This window comes from Mesoplodon mirus (genome assembly GCF_964341445.2).
Source record: "Mesoplodon mirus genome assembly, chromosome: 1".
NCBI lineage: Eukaryota > Metazoa > Chordata > Mammalia > Artiodactyla > Ziphiidae > Mesoplodon > Mesoplodon mirus.
Genome location: NC_138976.1, coordinates 31291344 through 31314466, shown reverse-complemented (window position 1 = coordinate 31314466; position 23123 = coordinate 31291344). Strand labels below are relative to the sequence as shown.

The following is a 23123-nucleotide window of genomic DNA, read 5'->3' as shown; positions in this document are numbered from 1 at the left end:
AATCCCTATACTTCACCTCTTGTATTCTTTGAAGCACGGAGGAAAGCCAAAGGGAGAGAAAAATAAACATAATGAATAAGTAAATTATAAAATATGATAAATGCTGTGGGAGAAATAGAGGGAAGTGTTGCAATTTTAAGCAGGGTAGTCCTCATGGAGAAGGTAAGCTTTGAGAAAATCCTTTGAGCAAAGTAGGTAAGGGAGTTGGCCACCTGAGGAAGAAGATTCTAGGCAGAGAGAGAAGTTAGTTTTAAACCAGACAACACCTGGCTTGCTCAAGGACAGAGTGCAGTGAGCAAGGGAGAGAACAGTAAGAGCTGAAGTCAGAGGAAATTAGGTGTGGGAGAGACACAGACCTTGGAGGGTCTCACACGCCATCTGGGGAGTCACTGCAAGGCTGTGAACACAGGAGAATCACAATTTGATTTCAGTTTTACAGTCCCAAGAAATGTTTCATGGAAGACGTTTCAAAGCACATACTCGAAATGAGAAAAATTTCCAGTGAATAACACTAATGCTTTATTTATAACTTATTATCGATCAAAGCTCCTTTGTTCTATTTCTAAACTACCTCATTCAAGCTTTAAGGGGTACATTCCAAGGTAAACATCCTGAAATCTACTGGTTCACTCAAACATAAACTTCATCATTCGTACTGCTTCTCAACCTTCGTTTTTAATCCATTCTAATGAGTTTATTTTCACATGAAGACTTCCCCGCCTTGCTTATTATGGCCACTAAATCCTAAGGCTTTCCTTATTGAATTGCAGGAATAGTAACTGTATTTCTCTATTTCATTTTCAGGTGCATCAGGGATATATTTGTGACTTATTTAAGATTGGGTCAGTGTCTTTAGAGAACACCTAACGACTAGATTCTCTTAAATGGGTGCAAAAGGTAGTCTGCATCGTACAAGCATAGAATGGGTTATTTCCTCTAGTCTTTTTCTTATTTTTATATGTAATGGGTTGGCCAAAAGGTTTGTTGAGTTTCTGCCGCAGATGGCTCTAGTAGCACTTAATTGTCTTTAACTTCATTCGAAACAATTTTGTTACATTGTATGTGACAGCTGTCACATCAGCGTGCAGTTAAAAAAAGACATCAAAATTAGTGAATTTTTGTGTAGCCATTTTAACACTGAAGGTGGAAGAAAAAAAGCAACGTTTTTGGCATATTATGCTTTATTATTTCAAGAAAGGTAAAACGCAACTGAAACACACAAAAAAGATTTGTGCAGTATATGGAGAAGGTGCTGTGACTGACTGAACATGTCAAAAGTGGACCGTGAAGTTTCATGCTGGAGATTTCTCACTGCATGATGCTCCACGGTTGGGCAGACCAGTTGAAGTTGATAGAGACCAAATCGAAATATTAACTGAGAACAATCAACATTATACCATGCCGCAGATAGCTGACATACTCAAAATATCCAAATCAAGTGCTGAAAATCATTTGCACCAGCTTGGTTATGTTAATTGCTTTGGTGTTTGGGTTCCACATAAGTTAAGCGAAAACAACCTTTTTGACCGTATTTCCGCATGCAATTCTCTACTAAACGTAATGAAAACGTTCCATTTTTAAATTGTGACGGGCGATGAAGAGTGGATACTGTACAATAATGTGGAACGGAAGAGGTCATGGGGCAAGTGAAATAAACCACCACCAACCACACCACAGGCCAGTCTTCATCCAAAGAGACTGATTCTGTGTATGTGGTGGGATTGGAAGGGAGTCCTCTATTATGAGCTCCTTCCAGAAAACCAGAAGATTAATTCCAAGAAGTACTGCTCCCAATTAGACCAACTGAAAGCAGCACTCGATGAAGTGTCCAGAATTAATCAACAGAAAATGCATAATCTTCCATCAGGATAACGCAAGACCACATGTTTCTTTGATGACCAGGCAAAAACTGTTACAGCTTGCCTGGGAAGTTCTGATTCATCTGCCGTATTCACCAGACATTGCACCTTCGAATTTCCATTTACTTCGATCTTTACAAAATTCTTTTAATGGAAAAAAAATTCAATTCCCTGTAAGACTGTAAAAGGCACCTGGAACAGTTCTTTGCTCAAAAACATAAAAAGTTTTGGGAAGATGGAATTATGAAGTTGCCTGAAAAATGGCAGAAGGTAGTGGAACAAAAGGGTGAATACATTGTTCAATAAAGTTCTTGGTAAAAATGAAAAAAGTGTCTTTTTTTTTTACTTAAAAACTGAAGGCACTTTTTGGCCAACCTAATAGTTAAACTCAACTCTCACTTTTAAAGCAACTAATAGGGCTTTATGATAACGTATTGACTGTTACCATAAGCTTGACATTTTACTACCAGAAACTATGAATAATTTGAAATCTGGGTGAAAATGCCAAGAGCCTGCAATTGATTCCAGAGAATTCTGTTCCTATGTAGTTCTTGCTCCATAAATACACACTCTCCCACAGTTCTACAATAATCCAAGAGTTTTTGTTTGGTTTTATTTTCTAAGAGGAGGAACCCACAGAAAAGGGAATCAATATTTATTTTAAAAGCTACATTTAAGAGAGCAGACTTCTTGAAAAACTTAGGTTTCCTGGTTTTCTTCCCATTATCCTTTTATTTATGTTTGTCTGTTTCCTCCACACTTAGAGATCCCAAAATGTTTTTTAAAATAAATTGGTAAGATCTAAGGATAAAAGGCCAAGTCTCAGTACAGTCTATACCAACTCACTAGGACATCTTCGGCCATTCATCAGCTTCTGGTTTCCAACAGCCTTTTACCAACTGCGCAAACTTGACGATAATGCTACCACCTGCACCTAAAAAGAACAAGATAAAACAAGAATACTTAACCAAATTTTCTTGAGAAAATATATGAAATAAAGCCATAATTCTATCTTTTGACTTAAAATTCCAAGAGGATTTCCAAAATATGATTCTTGGGAGGGAGAAAAAAGTTGCCTTGTACATTTATGATACAGAGACAATTATAATTTTTTCATGGCAACTGTCTATTGTACTACAATTAAGGTTAAAATTGGGGCCTCAGACAGAGATGTGGCTAGAGGTTTGTTTCTGACCTGAAAAAATAAATTCCTCTGCTTTATCATTTCCTTTTCTGATTTTAGTTTTAGGTGCAGTACACTATAACAATAGACTGGGAAATTTATTCAGTTCCAACATAACAATAAAGGTAGGTAATGAAGACTGAACATGAACCCATAATCAATCACATTTACTATTTCAGGTTATACAGGATGAAAAAAGCGAGGAAAAAAAAAACAGAGCAAAGTTTTTTTAATTACACGTGCCACATAATTTCTTATGTAAACTTGTTTTATTTATGGCGGTGGCTACACCTTAATTAACTACAAATCCCTCTGGCTATGGCTGCTAATCAAACCAATAATAAATATTCTCTTTTTAAGACAATCAGGCTCAAAAGAATGGCTGATGACTAGTACTAGTGAATAGTGCCAGTTCTGAATTAACTTTACCAGCCAACAGAAACAAGGCTTCCATCTTCCAAAAAAGACTGTTATTAAAGTATGTGGTCCCCATTAATTTAATTAGAGAATTGTTCAGTAGTTGTAGTATACCAATAACAGAATATTTATGAACACATATTGTTAATATTACCTCGGACCCATCCAATAGCTATCATGACCATCCAGCCATTTTTGTAATAGTGATTAGCATGGGTGACTCCATCTACTATTTTCCAAGTTCTGGTCACTTCCTTCATTCCCTCAGCGAGGAGTTGAACAGGTAGGAATGAATATCCCCGGGAAACAAGGTCACAGGGGCAAAAAAATATAACACACCTGAAATTAAAATTTAAATATTTTAATACATGAGTAGAATCCAAAGAACAAAAATAAAAATCCAGAATATTAGCAATAACAATTTGATAAAACACAACAAACGGAATTATCCATATAAACATGGAATTTGACTGCAAGAAGACCACAGACTGGGTGGAGTCAAAAAAAAAAATTTTTTTTTTTGGCTACTCCGTGCAGCATGTGGGATCTTAGCTCTCTGACCAGGGATCAAACCCGTGCCCCCTGCAGTGGAAGCACAGAATCTTAACCACTAGACCACCAGGGAAGTCCCAAAGTCAATTTTTAAAAATCACGTGAAGCACATAAAATAATCTGCCAAAAAGTCATAATCAAAGGGAAAATAAATTTTGTACTTCTGAGTACTCTATAAATGCAAAAAGTATTCACTGAGTTCCTAATTTGTGACTACACTAGTCTACAAGCTAAGTGCTGAATCCACCAACAAAATTAAGCAAGTGTATAATCACTTCTGGTTTGGGGCTTCTCTAGGTAGAGTGCCTTTGTCTTTGGAAAAGGAATTAGAAAAGGGACCTTAGTAGCTGAGCAAGGGACACCATTTCAACCCCACTTACATCTTCACCTGTACCCCTTTGTGCATAAACTGCAACCTATACAGAGAAAGGTCATTGTTCTCAAGGAGACAGATTCACTCGTGTTAAGGAAAAACTTATTTTCATACGGCTAAAAGAATATGAAGCTTGTTCTTCAATTTAGTTGAGTAAGTTTAAGTTTTAACCAATTAAATTGTGATGTTAGTTTAAGAATAATTCACTCCTCCTCAGGTGAATTATTATCATAATTATTATTATTTTTTTGTTTGTTTGTTTGCGGTACGCGGGCCTCTCACTGTTGTGGCCTCTCCCGTTGCGGAGCACAGGCTCCGGACACGCAGGCCCAGCGGCCATGGCTCACGGGCCCAGCCGCTCCGCGGCATGTGGGATCCTCCCGGACTGGGGCACGAACCCTCGTCCCCTGCATCGGCAGGCGGACTCTCAACCACTGCGCCACCAGGGAAGCCCAGGTGAATTATTTTTTGAAGCCTCATTTGTTCTAAACACCAGTTCAACAATTTAACAGTAGTGTTGATTGGAAAACACAGCACTTTTTCCCCCCATTCCTAAAATACTCTCTGGCAGACAATTTTGTGCTTAAAGCAGAACATTTATCTTGATACAGAATACACTGCAAGAAAGAAGTACTCTATCTCTTCTAAAAGAAGTTGTTAACCTTATTGTAATTCATGGCTCATAGAGTCCGAATTCCTAAAAGTATTCATGGAATATGAAATCCTGTTTGCCAAAACACTGCTTCAGAGACCCAATATAAGATGAAATGGTTTGTTCAGCCTGAAGCACCCTCTCTTCTTCAACTCCACTTACCAATTCCTTCCTACTCTTCAAGATGTCATTTAAATACTACCATATACATTGACTTTGAGAGTTTTGTTTTATTTAATATTCCCAGTTCAGACTAAATTCTGATGGTTCTGTACAACTAAAACGATTGGTTCCTATACTTCAACATAGCTCTTTAGACATTTTTCTTTATAATATATAAAGGCTATAATACTCAAATTATAACAGTCCTTAGATGGCAGGAATCATTCATCTTGTTACCCCCTGAAACTCAGCATAATAAAAAGTAGCCCTGGACTTCCCTGGTGGCACAGTGGTTAAGAATCCGCCTGCCAATGCAGGGGACACGGGTTCGAGCCCTGGTCCGGGAAGATCCCACATGCCACGGAGAAACTAAGCCCATGTGCCACAACTACTGAGCCTGCACTCTAGAGCCCCTGAGCCACAACTACGGAGCCCACATGCCGCAACTACTGAAGCCTGTGGGCCTAGAGGCTGTGCTCTGCAACAAGAGAAGCCACCACAATGAGAAGCCCACGCACCACAATGAAGAGTAGCCACTGCTCGCCACAACTAGAGAAAGCCCGTGCACAGCAATGAAGACCCAATGCAGCCAAAAATAAATAAATAAATAAATAAATTTATTAACAAAAAAACAGTAGGCCTGAGTTAAATCATTTATTAACAGTTAAAAAATTAGCAGGAGGCAACACACAAAATATATCAAATCAAAGAATCATTTGATAATTAAAGAGTTTGAGACAAAGGAATAAATTATCGAAAAGTAGTAAAAAGCTTTTCAAAAATGACTGGTATTATATAAAATCTTTAATGTTCATATAACATTTTGAAAGCCTCTATACAAATCTCTCTTTAAATACAGAACAAATTTCCAGGAAGTTGGCTAGGTGCCAGGGGAAAACAAAAGTTACACCTAAGCAATTTTTAAATGTATTTTTAAATTAAAAAAAAAAAGTTTTGGTATCCACTCTAGATTAGATTAAGACAGGGAGATTTGGTTTCACTTTAGCAGTAATGAATACTCAAAATACTCAAACAAAAAAACAGCAAAACAAAAATAATACAAACAACCTCATTTTCATTCTCTACACCAAGACTATCTTCAACATGAGTTAAAAGGCTACACTATTACAAGAGCAATCTTGGACTTTTTTTTTTTTTTTGGCTGTGTCACGGGGCATGTGGGATCTTATTTCTCCAACTAGGGATAAAACCCGTGCCCCCTGCAGTGGAAGCACAGAGTCTTAACCACTGGACCGCCAGGGAAGTCCCAATCTTGGACTTTTTATATTCAACTATGTGACATTATGGCGTATGGTCTAAAATTTGTAATTATTGCTATTTCTAATAAATAAGTCTGTATTGCATCAATCAGATACAGTAAGTCCCCTACATCTGAACCTTCAAGTTGTGAACTTTCAAAGATGTGAACGTGCGTTCCCATGTCCAATCACATGTTAGTTCACGTGTCTGGCATACACTGTCACACACATATGTCCTCTACAAGTGGCTGTGTTCTGTGTACTTTACTGCACAGCACTGTATAGAGTACAGTAGTACAGTATCTTTATTTCAAGCCCAGGATATCCGGGAGCAAGCATTAAAAGCAGCAGTGATGTGGCTGGTACTGCTAAGAAGAGCCAAGCGATAAGGACGGAAACAAAAGTAAAATAATTGAGTGGAGTGAGGCGAAAAGATGGCAGATGTCGCTCGTTCTTATAAAACGAATCGTTCAACCATCGGCACGATTCTAAAGAACAAGGACAAGATCATGTATCACGAAGTCTGCTATGCCGATGACGGCAACAATAATATTGAAGAAGCGTGGAAAAGTGATGGAGGAGATGGAGAAACTTCTCAGTGTGTGGATGCAGGATCAGCATCAGCGTCGAGTCCTGCTCAGCTTAATGCTGATTCAAGAGAAAGCTAAAAGCCTTTATGAAGACTTGAAGAAGAAACATGGCAAAGAATCAGAGGGCACACCTTTTAATGCCAGCCATGGCTGGTTTCATCAGTTTAAGGCAGAGCCAACCTTCACAACGTAAAAGTTAAGTGGCGAGGCAGCAAGTGCAGATATAGTAGCTGCCCGAGAATTTCCTGAAACACTTCAAGAAATTATTGATGAAGGTGCATATTTACCCAAGCAGGTTTTTAATGTGGATGAGACAGGATTGTACTGGAAGAGGATTCCAGACTGAAGTTACATCAGTAAGGAGGAAAAGGTGATGTCAGGCTATAAAGCGGCAAAGAATAGGCTAACTCTGTTGTTTGGTGGCAATGCTTCTGGAGATATGAAGCTGAAGCCTCTCTTAGTTTATCATTCAGAGAACCCAAGAACCCTTAAACACATAGCCAAGGGCTCTCTTCCTGTTGTGTGGAAGAGTAATAACCCCAAGCCTGAGTTACATAGGCCATTTTCCAGGACTGGTTTTTCTAGCACCTTATACCAGAGGTAGAGAAATATTGCTTGGCAAAGGACATCCCATTCAACATTCTTTTGCTACTCCGGGCCACCCCTCATTCATAGATGACTTTCATCCCAACCTCAAAGTAGTGCATCTGTCACCAAATACTATGTTGCTCATCCAACCTGTGGACCAGGGAGTTATACCAACTTTCAAGAAATATTATTTACATCACACTTTTCATCAAGCAGTAAAGGCGAGTGATGGATCAGGAACAACCTTGCAGCAATTTTGGAAGGACTATAACATCTGCAAGGTCATAAAAAATACGGACTTTGCTTGGCGTGAGGTTATGGCCATCACCATGACTGGGGTTTGGAAGAAGCTTTGCCCACAGTTTGTTCACGATTTTCGTGGATTTGAGAAGGTGGATGAGGAGCCCAAAGAGGTCTTCAGCAACTTAGTGACCCTCAGCAAGTAGCTGGCGCTAGATCTGCAAGAGGATGACTTCATTGAATTCCTTGCTATGCAACACGAGGAGCTTACTAATGAAGACCTGATGGAACTGGAGGCCCAGAGAAAGGACGAAGAGACAAGAGGAAGAAGAAGTAACTGAAGGACTGAAGAGATTCATGACGCAGGAAATAGCAAGGGGATTTTCTTTATTTGAGGAGGCACTGTTAGTTTTTGAGGCACAGGACCCGAATATAGAACGGTAAACAAAGGTTGCAGCAGCCATTCAGAATGCGATCCAGGGCTACAGAGTCGTCTACGATGAGAAAAAAAAAGAGCTACTACCCAGACATCACTGGATCGTTTTTTCAAGAGGGTAGATAGAATTAAATCCAGCAAGGAACCAGGACCTGTGGCATCCACGTCAGGCCTGAGTGAAATTGCAGCTTGCCCTCCGTCTCCTGTTGCTGACGATCCTTCAACTCTGCCATCTCCCACCTCCTCTCCCTCCTCCAGTCAGTAACTCTTCTTGCCTGTTCACGTGACGCCAGCCCCTGTGTGCCAGCTGTTGTACTGTACTACTGTACTTTTCAAGGTACCGTACTGTAAGATTTTAAATGTTTTCTCTATTTTTGTGTTTGTTTTTTATGTATTATTTGTGGAAAAGTAGTATACACCTATTACAGTACAGTACTACATAGCCAATTGTTAGTTAGGTACCTAGGCTAACTTTGTTGGACTTACCAACAAGTTGCACTTAAGAACGAGCTCTCAGAACTGAACTCGTTTGTATGTAGGGGACTTACTGTATTTCTAAAGTGTACCTATAATACGCTCATATTTTAAACAGAAAACAGTTCTTGTTTCAATTGTTAAATAGCCACAGGGCAAGAGAACAACTGTTTATTGTGCTCAGTAGACTTACAAGTAAGCAGATCAGACCAGTGGTGCCCTAAATAGCCATTCCTGCTCTATAACACAAGTCACCTTTTTCAAATTCCTTCAATGAGTCACTCAACACTCATTAAGAAATCATCATGTCCCTCCTTCTGTAAAGATAATTTCACCTTTAACTAAAATTGTAACATCTATGGAACTTTTAACTTGTAAAGTGCTTAAAGAAAACATATCAGAAATGAAGGACTAGAACATATCAGACATGAAATGGAACGAGAAGGCAATTTACTTCTCATACATTTTTAAGTCTAAGTGACTTAATCTAAGTGATTAACATAGAGAAAAAAATGACAAAGCAGAGCGCTAAATAACAGAAGTTAGTCTAAAACAGGATACAGGAATTCAGCTTGGTGATTTGACAGGGACTGCGCAGTCCCAGCTCTGCCCCTTCCTCCTGCCGTTTTCTTGTAAACAAGGTACCCTCGGGAAGCTCTGTGGGAAGCTTGCTTTAGGGTCTTGGTGCTCCGGCCAAGTGTCAGGCCTAAGCCTCTTAGGTGGGAGAGCCAAGTACAGGACACTGGACCACCAGACACCTCCCAGGCCCACGTAATAACAATCGGCAAAGGCTCTCCAAGAGATCTCCATCTCAACGCAAAGACCTGGCTCCACTCAAAGATCAGCAGCTCCAGGGCTGGACACCCCATGCCAAACAACTAGCAAGACAGGAACACATCCCCACCCATTAGCACAGTGGCTGCCTAAAATCATAATAAGTTCACAGACACCCCAAAACACAATACTGGACGTGGTCTTGCACACAAGAAAGACAAAATCCAGCCTCAACCATCAGAACACAGGCACCAGTCCCCTCCACCAGGAAGCCTACACAACCCACTAAACCAACCTTACCCACTGGAGGCAGACACCAAAAACAAGGGCAACTACAAACCCAGAGCCTGCTAAACGGAGACCCCAAAAACAGTAAGTTAAGCAAAATGAGAAGACAGAGAAATACTCAGCAGATGAAGGAGCAAAGTAAAAACCAACCAGACCAAACAAATGAAGATGACATAGGCAGTCTACCTGAAAAAGAATTCAGAATAATGATAGTAAAGATGATCCAAAATCTTGGAAACAGAATGGAAAAAATACAAGAAACATTTAACAAGGACCGAGAAGAACTAAAGAGCAAAAAAAAAAAAAAACAATGATGAACAACACAATAAATGAAATTAAAAATTCTCTGGAACGAATCAATAGCAGAATAACTGAGGCAGAAGAACGGATAAGTGACCTGGAAGATAAAATAGTGGAAATAACTACCACAGAGCAGAATAAAGAAAAAAGAATGAAAAGAATTGAGGACATTCTCAGAGACCTCTGGGACAACATTAAATGTACCAACATTCGAATCATAGGGCTCGCAGAAAAAGAAGAGAAAAAGAAAGGGTCTGAGAAAATATTTGAAGAGATTATAGTTGAAAACTTCCCTGATATGGGAAAGGAAATAGTTAATCAAGTCCAGGAGGCACAGACAGTCCCATACAGGATAAATCCAAGGAGAAACACGCCAAGACACATATTAATCAAACTATCAAAAATTAAATACAAAGAAAAAATATTAAAAGCAGCAAGGGAAAAGCAACAAATAACATACAAGGGAATCCCCATAAGGTTAACAGCTGATCTTTTAGCAGAACCTCTGCAAGCCAGAAGGGAGTGGCAGGACATATTTAAAGTGATGAAAGGGAAAAATCTACAACCAACATTACTCTACCAGGCAAGGATCTCATTCAGATTCAATGGAGAAATTAAAACCTTTACAGACAAGCAAAAACTAACAGAATTAAGTACCACCAAACCAGCTTTACAACAAATGCTAAAGGAACTTCTCTAGGCAGAAAACACAAGAGACAGAAAAGACCGACAATAACAAACCCAAAACAATTAAGAAAATAGTAATAGGAACACACATAGATAATTACCTTAAATGTACATGGATTAAATGCTCCAAACAAAAGACACAGACTGGCTGAATGGATACAAAAACAAGACCCATATACATGCTGTCCACAAAAGACCCACTCCAGACCTAGGGACACAAACAGACTGAGAGTGAGAGGATGGAAAAAGATATTCCATGCAAATGGAAATCAAAAGAATGCTGGAGTAACAATACTCATATCAGATAAAATAGACTTTAAAATAAAGACTATTGAAACAGACAAAGAAGGACACTACATAACGATCAAGAGATCAACCCAAGAAGAAGATATAACAATTGTAAATGTGTATGCACTCAGAATAGGAGCATCTCAATACATAAGGCAAATGCTAACAGCCACAAAAGGGGAAATCGACAGTAGCACAATCATAGTAGGAGACTTTAACACCCCCCGTTCAACAATGGACAGATCATCCAAAATGAAAATAAATAAGGAAATGCAAGCTTTAAATGACACATTAAACAAGGTGGACTTAACTGATATTTAAAGGACGTTCCATCCAAAAACAACAGAATACGCTTTCTTCTCAAGTGCTCATGGAGCATTCTCCAGGATAGATCATATCTTGAGTCACAAATCAAGCCTTGGCAAACTCAAGAAAATTTAAATCGTATCAAGTATCTTTTCTGACCACAGTGGTATGAGACTAGATATCAATTACAGGAAAAATCCTGTAAAAAAATATAAACACATGGAGGCTAAACAATGCACTACTAAATAACCAAGAGATCACTGAAGAAATCAGAGGAAATCAAAAAATACCTTGAAACAAATGACAATGAAAACACGACGACCCAAAACCTATGGGATGTAGCAAAAGCAGTTCTAAGAGGGAAGCTTATAGCAATACAATCCTACCTCAAGAAGCAAGAAATATCTCAAATAAACAACCTAACCTTACACCTCCTAGAGAAATGGAAAGAAAAACAAAAATAAACAAATGGGACCTAATGAAACTTAAAAGCAATTAGAGAAAGAAGAACAAAAAAAAAACAAAGTTAGCAGAAGGAAATAAATCGCAAAACTGAGATCAGAAATAAATAAAAAAGAAATGAAGGACATAAGAGCAAAGATCAGTAAAACTAAAAGCTGGTTCTTTGAGAAGATAAAATTGATAAACCATCAGCCAGACTCTTCAAGAAAAAAGGGAAAAGACTCAAATCAACACAATTACAAATGAAAAAGGAGAAGTAACAACTGACACTGCAGAAATACAAAGGACCATGAGACATTACTACAAGTAACTGTATGCCAATAAAATGGACAACCTGGAAGAAATGGACAAACTCTTGGAAAAGCACAACCTTCCGAGACTGAACCAGGAAGACAAAGAAAATATAAACAGACCAGTCACAAATACTGAAATTGAAACTGTGATTAAAAATCTTCCAACAAACAAAAGCCCAGGACCAGATGGCTTCACAGGCAAATTCTATCAAACATTTAGAGAAGAGCTAACACCTATCCTTCTCAAACTCTTCCAAAATACTGCAGATGGAGGAACACTCCCAAACTCATTCTACAAGGCCACCATCACCTGATACCAAAACCAGACAAAGATGTCACAAAAAAAGAAAACTACAGGCCAATATCACTGATGAACATAGATGTAAAAATCCTCAACAAAAAACTAGCAATCAGAATCCAACAGCACATTAAAAGGATCATACACCATGATCAAGTGGGGTTAATCCAGGGAATGCAGGGATTCTTCAATATATGAAAATCAATCAACATGATACACCATATTAACAAACTGAAGGAGAAAAACCATATGATCATCTCAACAGATGCAGAGAAAGCTTTCAAGAAAATTCAACACCGATTTATGATAAAAACCCTCCAGAAAGTAGGCATAGAGGGAACTTACCTCAACATAATAAAGGCTATATATATGACAAACCTACAGCCAACATTGTTCTCAATGGTGAAAAACTGAAACCATTTCCACTAAGATCAGGAACAAGACAAGGTTGCCCACTCTCACCACTCTTATTCAACACAGTTTTGGAAGTTTTAGCCACAGCAATCCTAGAAGAAAAAGAAATAAAAGGAATCCAAATTGGAAAAGAAGAAGTACAACTGTCACTGTTTGCAGATGACATGATACTATACATACAGAATCATAATGATGCCACCAGAAAACTACTAGAGCTAATCAATGAATTTGGTAAAGTAGCAGGATACAAAATTAATGCACAGAAATCTCTTGCATTCCTGTACACTGATGACAAGAAATCTGAAAGAGAAATTAAGGAAACACTCCCATTTACCGCTGCAATAAAAAGAATAAAATACCTAAGAATAAACCTACCTAAGGAGACAAAAAAACCTGCAGAAAACTATAAGACACTGATGAAAGAAGCAGATGGAGAGACATACCATGTTCTTGGAATGGAAGAATCAACATTGTGAAAATGACTGTACTACACAAAGCAATCTACAGATTCAATGCAATCCCTATCAAACTACCAATGGCATTTTTTACAGAATTAGAACAAAAAACTTCACAATTTGTATGGAAACACAAAAGACCCTGAATAGCCAAAGCAATGTTGAGAAAGAAAAATGGAGCTGGAGGAATCAGGCTCCTTGACTTCAGACTATACTACAAACCTACAGTACCTTCAGTAATGGTACTGGCAGAAAAACAAAAATATAGATCAATGGAACAGGATAGAAAGCCCAGAGCTAAACCCACGCACATATGGTCACCTTATCTTTGATAAAGGAGGCAAGAATATACAATGGAAAAAAGACAGCCTCTTCAATAAGTGGTGCTGGGAAAACTGGACAGCTACATGTAAAAGAATGAAATTAGAACACTCCCTAACACCACACACAAAAATAAACTCAAAATGGATTAAAGACCTAAATGTAAGGCCAGACACTATCAAACTCTTAGAGGAAAACATAGGCAGAACACTCTATGACATAAATCACAGCAAGATCCTTTTTTGGCCCACCTCCTAGAGAAATGGAAATAAAAACAAAAATAAACAAATGCGATCTAATGAAACTTCAAAGCTTTTGCACAGCAAAGGAAAACATAAACAAGATGAAAAGACAACCCTCAGAATGGGAAAAAATATTTGCAAACGAAGCAACTGAAAAAGGATTAATCTCCAAAATATATAAGCAGCTCATGCATCTCAGTATCAAAAAAACAAGCAGGGCCTCCCTGGTGGCGCAGTGGTTGAGAGTCCGCCTGCCGATGCAGGGGATACGGGTTCGTGCCCCGGTCTGGGAGGATCCCATATGCCGCGGAGCGGCTGGGCCCGTGAGCCATGGCCGCTGGGCCTGCGCATCCGGAGCCTGTGCTCCGCAACGGGAGAGGCCACAACAGTGAGAGGCCCGCATATCGCAAAAAGAAAAAAAAAAAAAAAAAACAAAACAAAAACAAGCAACCCAACCCAAAAATGGGCAGAAGACCTAAACAGACATTTCTCCAAAGAAGATATACAGATTGCCAACAAACACATGAAAGAATGCTCAACATCACTAATCATTAGAGAAATGCAAATCAAAATTGCAATGAGATATCACCTCACACCTGTCAGAATGGCCATCATCAAAAAATCTACAAACAGTAAATGCTGGAGAGGGTGTGGAGAAAAGGGAACCCTCTTTCACTGTTGGTGAGAATGTCACTTGATACAGCCACTATGGAGAACAGTATGCAGGTTCCTTAAGAAACTAAAAATAGAACAACCATACAAACCAACAATCCTACTACTGGGCATATATCTTGACAAAACCATAATTCAAAGAGACACGTACCACAACGTTCACTGCAGCACTTTTTACAACAGCCAGGACGTGGAAGCAATCTAAGTGCCCATCAACAGACAGATGGATAAAGAAGATGTGGCAATATACAAATGGAATATTACTCAGCCATAAAAAGAAACGAAATTGAGGTATTTGTAGTGAGGTGGATGGACCCAGAGTCTGTCATACAGAAGGAAGTAAGTCAGAAGGAGAAAAACAAATACTGTATGCTAACAGATATATATGGAATCTAAAAAAAAAAAATGGTTCTGAAGAACCTAGGGGCAGGACAGGAATAAAGACGCAGACATAGAGAATGGACCTGAGGATATGGGGAGGGGGAAGGGTAAGCTGGGACAAAGTGTGAGAGTGGAATGGACATATATACACTACCAAATGTAAAACAGATAGCTAGTGGGAAGCAGCTGCATAGCACAGGGAGATCAGCTAGGTGCTTTGTGACCACCTAGAAGGGTGCGATAGGGAGGGTGGGAGGCAGACGCAAGAGCGAGGAGATATGGGGATATATATATACACGTACAGATGATTCACTCTGTTATACAGCAGCAACTAACACAGCATTGTAAATCAATTATACTCCAATAAAGATGTTAAAAATAAAATAAAATAAAACAGGATACAAGCAGGATGCGAGTTCACTGACAAATGAAAGCTAACCCAGTTTAAGTAGGAAAGACGAAAGTAGAATTTAGGTTAATACCAAGAGTTGAGCCTCCCACGGTTAGTCTCTGAGAACTGTTTTCACCCTCCCTTAATTTCCCGCTTCTGACTACCAAAACAGTATGACTTAACTAGGCCAAAACAGAACAGTAAGCTAAATACAGTTCATATTAGTCCAATACGAGAGCTTTGCTCTTGCTCTTACTACTCTAACAAATCAAAAATTTTATGTATATGCTTTGAAAAAGACTATTACAGAATGACAGACCTATACAACGATACCTTTTGTTGTACTTTTCCTCATAAAAATGCAGTCTCAGTTATGCAAATGTGCAATATATAACTGATACTTGGAAGTTAAAGGAAAACAAAATGGGGCATAAAAATCAAAACACAGAGAAATTACAAAATATTTATTTCCCCCCAGAAACAGTTTTCAAAAAGAAAAATCCTATGAAAGGGTACACTGTCTTCCAAACAATATTAAACATACTATGACATACCAAGTTATTGTTTCCCTTTGCCAGTAGATGGTGCTAATCTCCAAAGGTGAGCACTATGAGCTACTGTACTAAAGATGACCTTGCCAATAAGTACATTCACATACTCCCTTAGTTTAGCTTGCTAGAGTTTAAAGTACATTACAAACATCAGTTTAATTTCCCAAATTAAAATCAAATGAAGCAAAGATTACACATTTGTTCTCAACATTAAAACCTTAAAAAAGAAAACAGTAAAATATACTATGTCTTTAAGCAAGCATTTTTTATATTTAAGGGTCTGTGAGCACAAAGACAATGTCAGTATTTCCCAAGTCCAAAACAGTACACTGTATAAGTGCAGACTAAAGGACTAGGTAGCCTAGGTTTGAATGCTGGCTCCAGCTACTAGATATCAGTGATTCCTTGGGCAAGTTATTTTACCCTTCTTGCCTCAGATTCCTCATTTATTAAATGAAAATAATAGAGAGCCTACCTCACCCGTTTCTTGTGAGGTTAAATGAGATAATAAATGTAAAGCACTTAGAAAAGTGTCTGTACTACATCAGTGGCTGCTCTTGTTGTTTTGTAATGCCCAACAACTAGAATCAATAAAAATGCTCATCAGAATAAATAAAATACAGTTATTAATATAATAGATTATACAACAGTGAGAAGGAATGTACTACAGCTACTAGCAAAACACAGATGAATCTTAGTAACATAATGTTGAATGAAAAAAAGTCCGAGAGAACTATACAGAGTATAATACCCCATTTTAAAATAGGGCCCAAAACAAATAAAACTAAAAAAATCTATTGTTTAGATATTCATATATATGAGTATCTAAAGATATTCATATATTCATATTCACAAAAAGATAAACACAGGGTAGAGGTTAACTGTGGAAAAAGTGCAGCAAGATGGGATTGGGGGGAGAAATGTAAGTATATAAGTTATTGGTAAAGTCCAGTTCTTAGATTAAGTGCAATACAGTAGAGATGTAAATTATTATAACCATTTTGGGAAATGATTTCTCATTATCTAGTAGAGCTTAAAAATCACTTTCCCTATAACTCAGTAAATCTACTCTTAAGCTATATCAAGAGAAAATCTTACCCATGTACATCATGTTCTTAGCAATACTGTAATAGAAAAAATACTAGAAACAACTCTATGTCAACAGAGAAATGGATGAATATATGATGACAATTCATTCTGATAAACTATACAGAAGCGAAAAGTAATAAATTACAAGCATACACAATAAGACTGAATCTCAGGAACAGAGGCTGAACAAAAAAACCAAGTCACTGAAAAATACATACATATGATTCCATTCATAAAATTTTCAAAAACTGTATTATTCAGGAAAATACACGTCAGACCTGCATAGAAAAGTAAAGGAATGAAAGGTACAAAGTTAAGGGTAATGGTTACCTATGAGTAAGGAAGAGAGAAGATGGGATCGGGCTGAGGGTGGAGGGTCATACGGGGACATCAAAACTAATGGCAACTGTTCTGGGAAGATGGTGGCAGCAGTAGCTGCCTAGATTTTGATCTCTTCAAATTGCCTCATAAAAACAGGGCAACTGGATAGCAAAGCCAAAATCCCATCCATAGCACTTACAACAAAACTATGTGACAAGGTATCCCTTTAAATCCCAAAATGCAAATGGGTAAAGGCAAATCACCAGCATTCATAGAACTAAACTGCTTGGCAGGAAGAAGAAAGCAGCAAGGTGGCAACTAATGGACCTAAGAACAAAACAGCTTCAAAACAGCTAATGGGAATTCACTAGAAAGCACAGCAGGCCAATCTGGAAAACAACAACAGCTGAAACTGGAAGGATTCTGACATTTCCAATACCAGGTGAGACAAAGAGTCCATGATAACGTCTGAAGGGGTTGGACCAATGTAGTCCCTGTGAACTTTGAAAACTGATCCACCCAGGCTCCTTTCTAGAACAAGTCCAATAATAAGAAGAAACTGCTGATGTAGAATCAAAACTGAGCAGCATAGGACAACAAAAGAAGGGGAAGGTCCAGACCAAACTGGGGAAGGGACCCAGGAAATCTCAGAAAGCAGGTCATCATCTTTTGAACACTACATAAAAACAACAGACACAGGACAGGAGCTCTACGAAGTCAGAAAATCTTTCCTGAATTCCACTTTGTCTTGAAGGTTCAAGAAACCTGATTCCACATAAAAATTACCAACAGAAAAGTATCAAGGTCAAACCCCATACACATTTATTATAAGAGAAAAAAAATCCCTACAATGAAAGTACTCAGGAAAATGGGTCCACAAAACAGGTCAAAACTGCAACCTCCTATTTCAAAACAAGGTAAAGACATTAAGAAAAGCGATACAACACATAAAACAGTGTACATCAGAATTAGAAAAACTGAGAAGTGGAGATACAATACTCAGGAAGAATAAAAAGATAAAGAAAAAAAGTTATTTTAGTAATGAAGACCAAACTAGAAGGAAAACAAAGAGAAATAAAATAACAGTGCCTTCAAAGAAATAGAAGGTAAAAAAGAAAATATGTTTTAAAAATTTAAAAGATATAAAAAGGTTCATTGAAGCAGGGCAAAAAAACAGCCAATAGGACTTCCTGGAGAAAACCAAAGCAGAAGAGTACAAATACTAAAATAACTTTCTCAGTTTAAAAAAACACATGTAGCTACTAAAAAGAACAGACCATGTACCTAAGAAGACTGACCCCAAATGACCAACACCTAGAACTATTTAAATTACTAGATGTTAATAAAAAAAGAAAGAAAGAAAAGAAAAGAAACGTTTGGGCATCTAGAAAAGAAGAGCGTGTGACTTATAAGGGAAAGAAAATTAAATGATCATCAGAGTTTTTCACAGCAATGCTTTATAACACAAGAAGACTGAGTAACATATTTAAAATACTCAAAGATAGAAAGTATGATCTTATGATTTTATATCCAATAAAACTGACTTTCAAGTAGAAAGACACAAACAAATTTATCAACACATGAGAATTCAGGGACTACTACTCCAAATGAACCTACTAGAGAAAAACCTTCAGAAAACCAAAATTACCAGAGACACAGACATAAGGACTGGTGATAAACATTAAATATACAGTTAGCTATAAAACTAAGGCTGAATGGGAATAAAAAGGTAAGAGTATAGTACATAATAGCTATTACTATAACAGTGTAGAATAGTACATCTATTTAAAAAACAGGAAGAGAACGACAAGTGTATACACAAAAAAATTAATATTTTCAGTAATCGTATCAGTGGTGGTGTTCATACTATTACTTCAAAACTATTGTGTATTGCATGAACAATACAGAATAAATGAGCAGTGTTGGAATATCCTAATTCTATCATGTCTTGTGCCCTTAAGAATCAAAATTCTTAGTGTGGGAGAAAGAAGATACATATGTAATGGAAAGAAGTTAAATAAAAGTTCTATGATCTTGAATTTGAATTAGAAATATCAAATGAACTCATGAGTTGTTTTATCCTTATTTTTCCTAGCTCTGTCCACTGAAAAGACCTAGAAACAACCAATTCAGGAATAATGAACATGTCTAGTGCTCAGATTGTGGTCTTGAAATACCATTTCTCACTAAAAGGAACCAGAGCTTCTTAGAGAAATGAGTAATTCCAGAAGAAAGTACAAGATGAATCCTATTTTAAGTAGCAAGGATGCTAATCAGTCTTAAGAGCCAATCTGAAGAAATTCCCACTGGCCAACAAAGGAACAATTTGAGCTTCAATAATGAGAAAATTCCAGTTTATTGAAATCCATAAAATATGCTTAAATTCATGAGTTCATATTTACTGGAAAAAAAATTTTAACAAACAAACAAAAAAAACTGGTCACCTTTGGAGAATAGCAGGGGACCAAATCATAATCTTAAAAACTGGTAAATAAAGAGAAAGAATCAAGTATTTATCCTGCCTTTCCTATATGAACTATACAACTGGGTAAACAAATAACAGATGATTAGTAGTAAGTATTTATTTATAATACTATTCCAACTAATACACAGGAAGAAAAGAGAGAATCCGACTATTGCTATTTTGTAATTCTCAGTTAACAGACGATAAGCATTAAGCATAAAAGAGTGCTAATGTCAACAAAAAGAAAGCTAATCAGACATTTTGGGCCTCTTATGGTCTTGCTAAACAAAGGAATCTAACCTGAATCTGATTTGGATTCTGGATAAATCTGCCAATTGTCAGGAAACACAGAGAACAGAGGAATATAATGACCTGCACCATGAGAATGCAATCAACAAACTCATGACTACAGAAAAGTCTACATGTCAAATGACTGGTTCTTCAAGAGATAAACTGTAAGGGAAAAAAGGAATGGAAGGGGAACCTATAAAATAAGAGAGACGTTAGATTTTTTTAACGAGCATAATGAAATTATAGTGTCTTGGGATGAACATCTGGATGATAAAATTATAAAAACATCCAAAGAAGTGATTACCATAAAAGTCAGGATAGTAGCGTGTTATCGTACTGATTAAGGTGGGAAGGGGGTTGTGATTGGAATATGACACCCAGAAGGAACTTCTGGGATAGATGGCAAAGCTTTATTTCTTGACTTGGGTCATGGTTTCAAGGATATACCTAACAATAATTCACTAGGCTATATATTTGGGTTTTGTGGTTTTTTGAATTTTCACTTTATAATAAAATATTTTTGTAAGTGGCAATTTTTTCCTTAATCTAAATGATGGATATACAAATCTTTATTATATCATAATTCTTTATACTCTGCATATTTTTATAAATGTTCCTTTGTACCTACCCAATATTAATTAAAACTTTTAAATTAAAAAACACATATTGTTCATAATGAAAACTCTTCTTGGTTAAGATCATGCTAAGTTGAAATCCAGACCCTGTCATTTACCAACTCTTCAAGCCTAATTTCCTCTTATGTAAAATGGGCATAATAAAAGATCTCAAGTTAACAAATATTTAAATACTATAGTATTAATACACTACATAAAAATGCATTTCTTATTTTCCATTTCTAACATATCTTTTTGTTTCAGCCAAGGAAGTATATATTTACAGACAAGCACTTTTATTTCATTTGGTGTATCACTAACCAAGATCTGTAATTTCTTGCTGTTAATTATATAACTCCCATATAACAGAACACAAGCTGTCCGTTCCTTTAGCAATGTACTTACTGAACTTAGAACAATACTTGGCACACAGTTAACAAAACAAAGTCCCTTCTCTGATAGGCTGTTATTCTAGTGGAGTGAGACAAACCAACATGAGAAGAAATAAACAGACAACACATCAGACAGTAATAAATCTAGGGGGAAAAAAAAGAAGTATGATGTGATAGTCATGGGAGAGGAGGTGTTTTTTTCAGAGAAGATCTCTCCAAGAAAAGAAAATATGAGCGTTCTGGGAGAAGGACATCACAGAGAAAAGAGAGCAAGCACAAAGGCGCTGAGGCAGAAGAACATCTTTGTGTTCAAGAAATGGCAAAGCCAACGTGGCTAGCACAGACTGAGCAGGCATACAGTAGAAAGACATTACAACAAAGAGAGTGGAAGGGAAGATTTTATAGGGCCTTATAGGCTACGTTAAGAGTTTTGAATTTTCCTCTTAGTAAGATAAGAAACTATTGAGCACAGGAGTAATATGTTCTAACATTTTAAAATAATCACTTTATCTACTATGTGAAGAAAAGACTCAGGGGGATAATGAAAGAAGCAGCTAGAACACTTAGGAAGCTACTACAACTGTCCAAGCAATAGTGGTAGTTAGTATACAGGAGCAGAAGTGGAAGTGATGAAAAGTGTCAGATTCTGGATATCCTACTTTTCATATAGTTTAAGCATCTACACACATAAAAGAAATTCTCCAAAATGTTAATATCCTTTTAAAATATTGCTATAGAAATAAAAGTCCTTGAGAAAGTGTTTTAAAACACATAGCAACTGGAAGAATATACTTTAAGAGATGGTTAAACAAATCAATGAGAGGCAGTGGCTGTTAAGTGGCAAGGCTCTAAAGTCAAACTTACTGGTTTTGGATCCTAGCTCAATCACTTACTAAATACGAAAATTTCAGCAAAGTTCCTCTATGCCTCAGTTTTCTCATTTTTCAAATGGAAATAATAATAGCTACTTCATTGGACTCTGGTGATTAAACATGACAATGAATATAAATAATTTAGCTGACATATGGTAATAACTCAATAAATATTAGCTATCAAATTTATTGTTCTACTCTTAACAGTTTCTACTGCCACTAGTTCCCACTATTTGTCCCATTGCTACTACTATTTATAATATTCCCTTTTATGATTGGTTACATATTCATTTAAAATTATCACAATAAAAATTAACTTCAAGTGCTCCTAATGTTACGTATTTCATTGCTATGGTTTCTAATCAAAAGCACAGTTTTTGCTTTAGGTATAACAAAGCTCTCTGATTTGTATTACACTTTTTTTTAACTTGATGTATCATCCCTCTTAAAGATAACTGAAGCTGAATTTGCAAGAATCCAAAGCAATTCCTACTAACATTTTTTCTTCACTTCAAAACTAAATTCAAAATAAAATTAATGTTAAATTTCATAAGGCTCTGAAAAATCGAACAAAGAGTATGACAATTACCAAAAACAATTACCATAAATATCGTAATCACTTGGACTTTTTGTGTAGTTGGCCACATTCTTGATTATCATGTTGTATAACTGTGTGTATAGGTTAGGTTCACAAGATCAACTGTTGGGGGTCAAATATTTGATGTCCTTTCATATTTGAAATGCTTCCACTAAAGATACATAAGACAACAATACCTATCTCTGGGAGAGGATAAGGGAGAAAGGGTGAGAAAGAGACATACTTTGCACTTAAAACATCTGACATTATTTGGGTTCCTTCCTTTGCACATGCATTAACTTTTAAGAACATAAAATATTTTTTAAAGAAAAACATTCCATTTACTAACAATTTACCGATTTTTTTGAATGTCTCATAGTTCACCACAATGGCAGCTTACCAGATTGAAGATGCCAGTAATATATTAGTGTTGTTTGCAAGAAACATCAATGAAGGCTCCGCAAGCAGTAGACAAGATAAAATTCCTCCACCAAAGCAGTGGAGCATAGCAGTAAACCAGCTTGACAGAGGATTCTTCCATGCCATCGCCACTGCTCCTGAAATGATAAAGTAAATATGTCATCTGAGGTACTGT

At 37.0% G+C, this 23123-nt stretch overlaps 1 protein-coding gene across 2 annotated transcripts in view; it reads right to left on the bottom strand.

Moving 5' to 3' along the window:
- LOC309800827 (trimeric intracellular cation channel type B-like) overlaps positions 1–23123 on the bottom strand; it is a 112473-nt gene that overhangs the window by 68464 nt on the left and 20886 nt on the right. For both annotated transcript variants that reach the window (XM_082615155.1, XM_082615154.1), the window contains exons 2-4: positions 22929–23085; positions 3614–3798; positions 2706–2793 (exon numbers count right to left, since the gene is read on the bottom strand). In XM_082615155.1, the coding sequence (XP_082471281.1) occupies positions 2706–2793; positions 3614–3798; positions 22929–23085 (430 nt within the window). The remainder of the gene's footprint in view (positions 1–2705; positions 2794–3613; positions 3799–22928; positions 23086–23123) is intronic.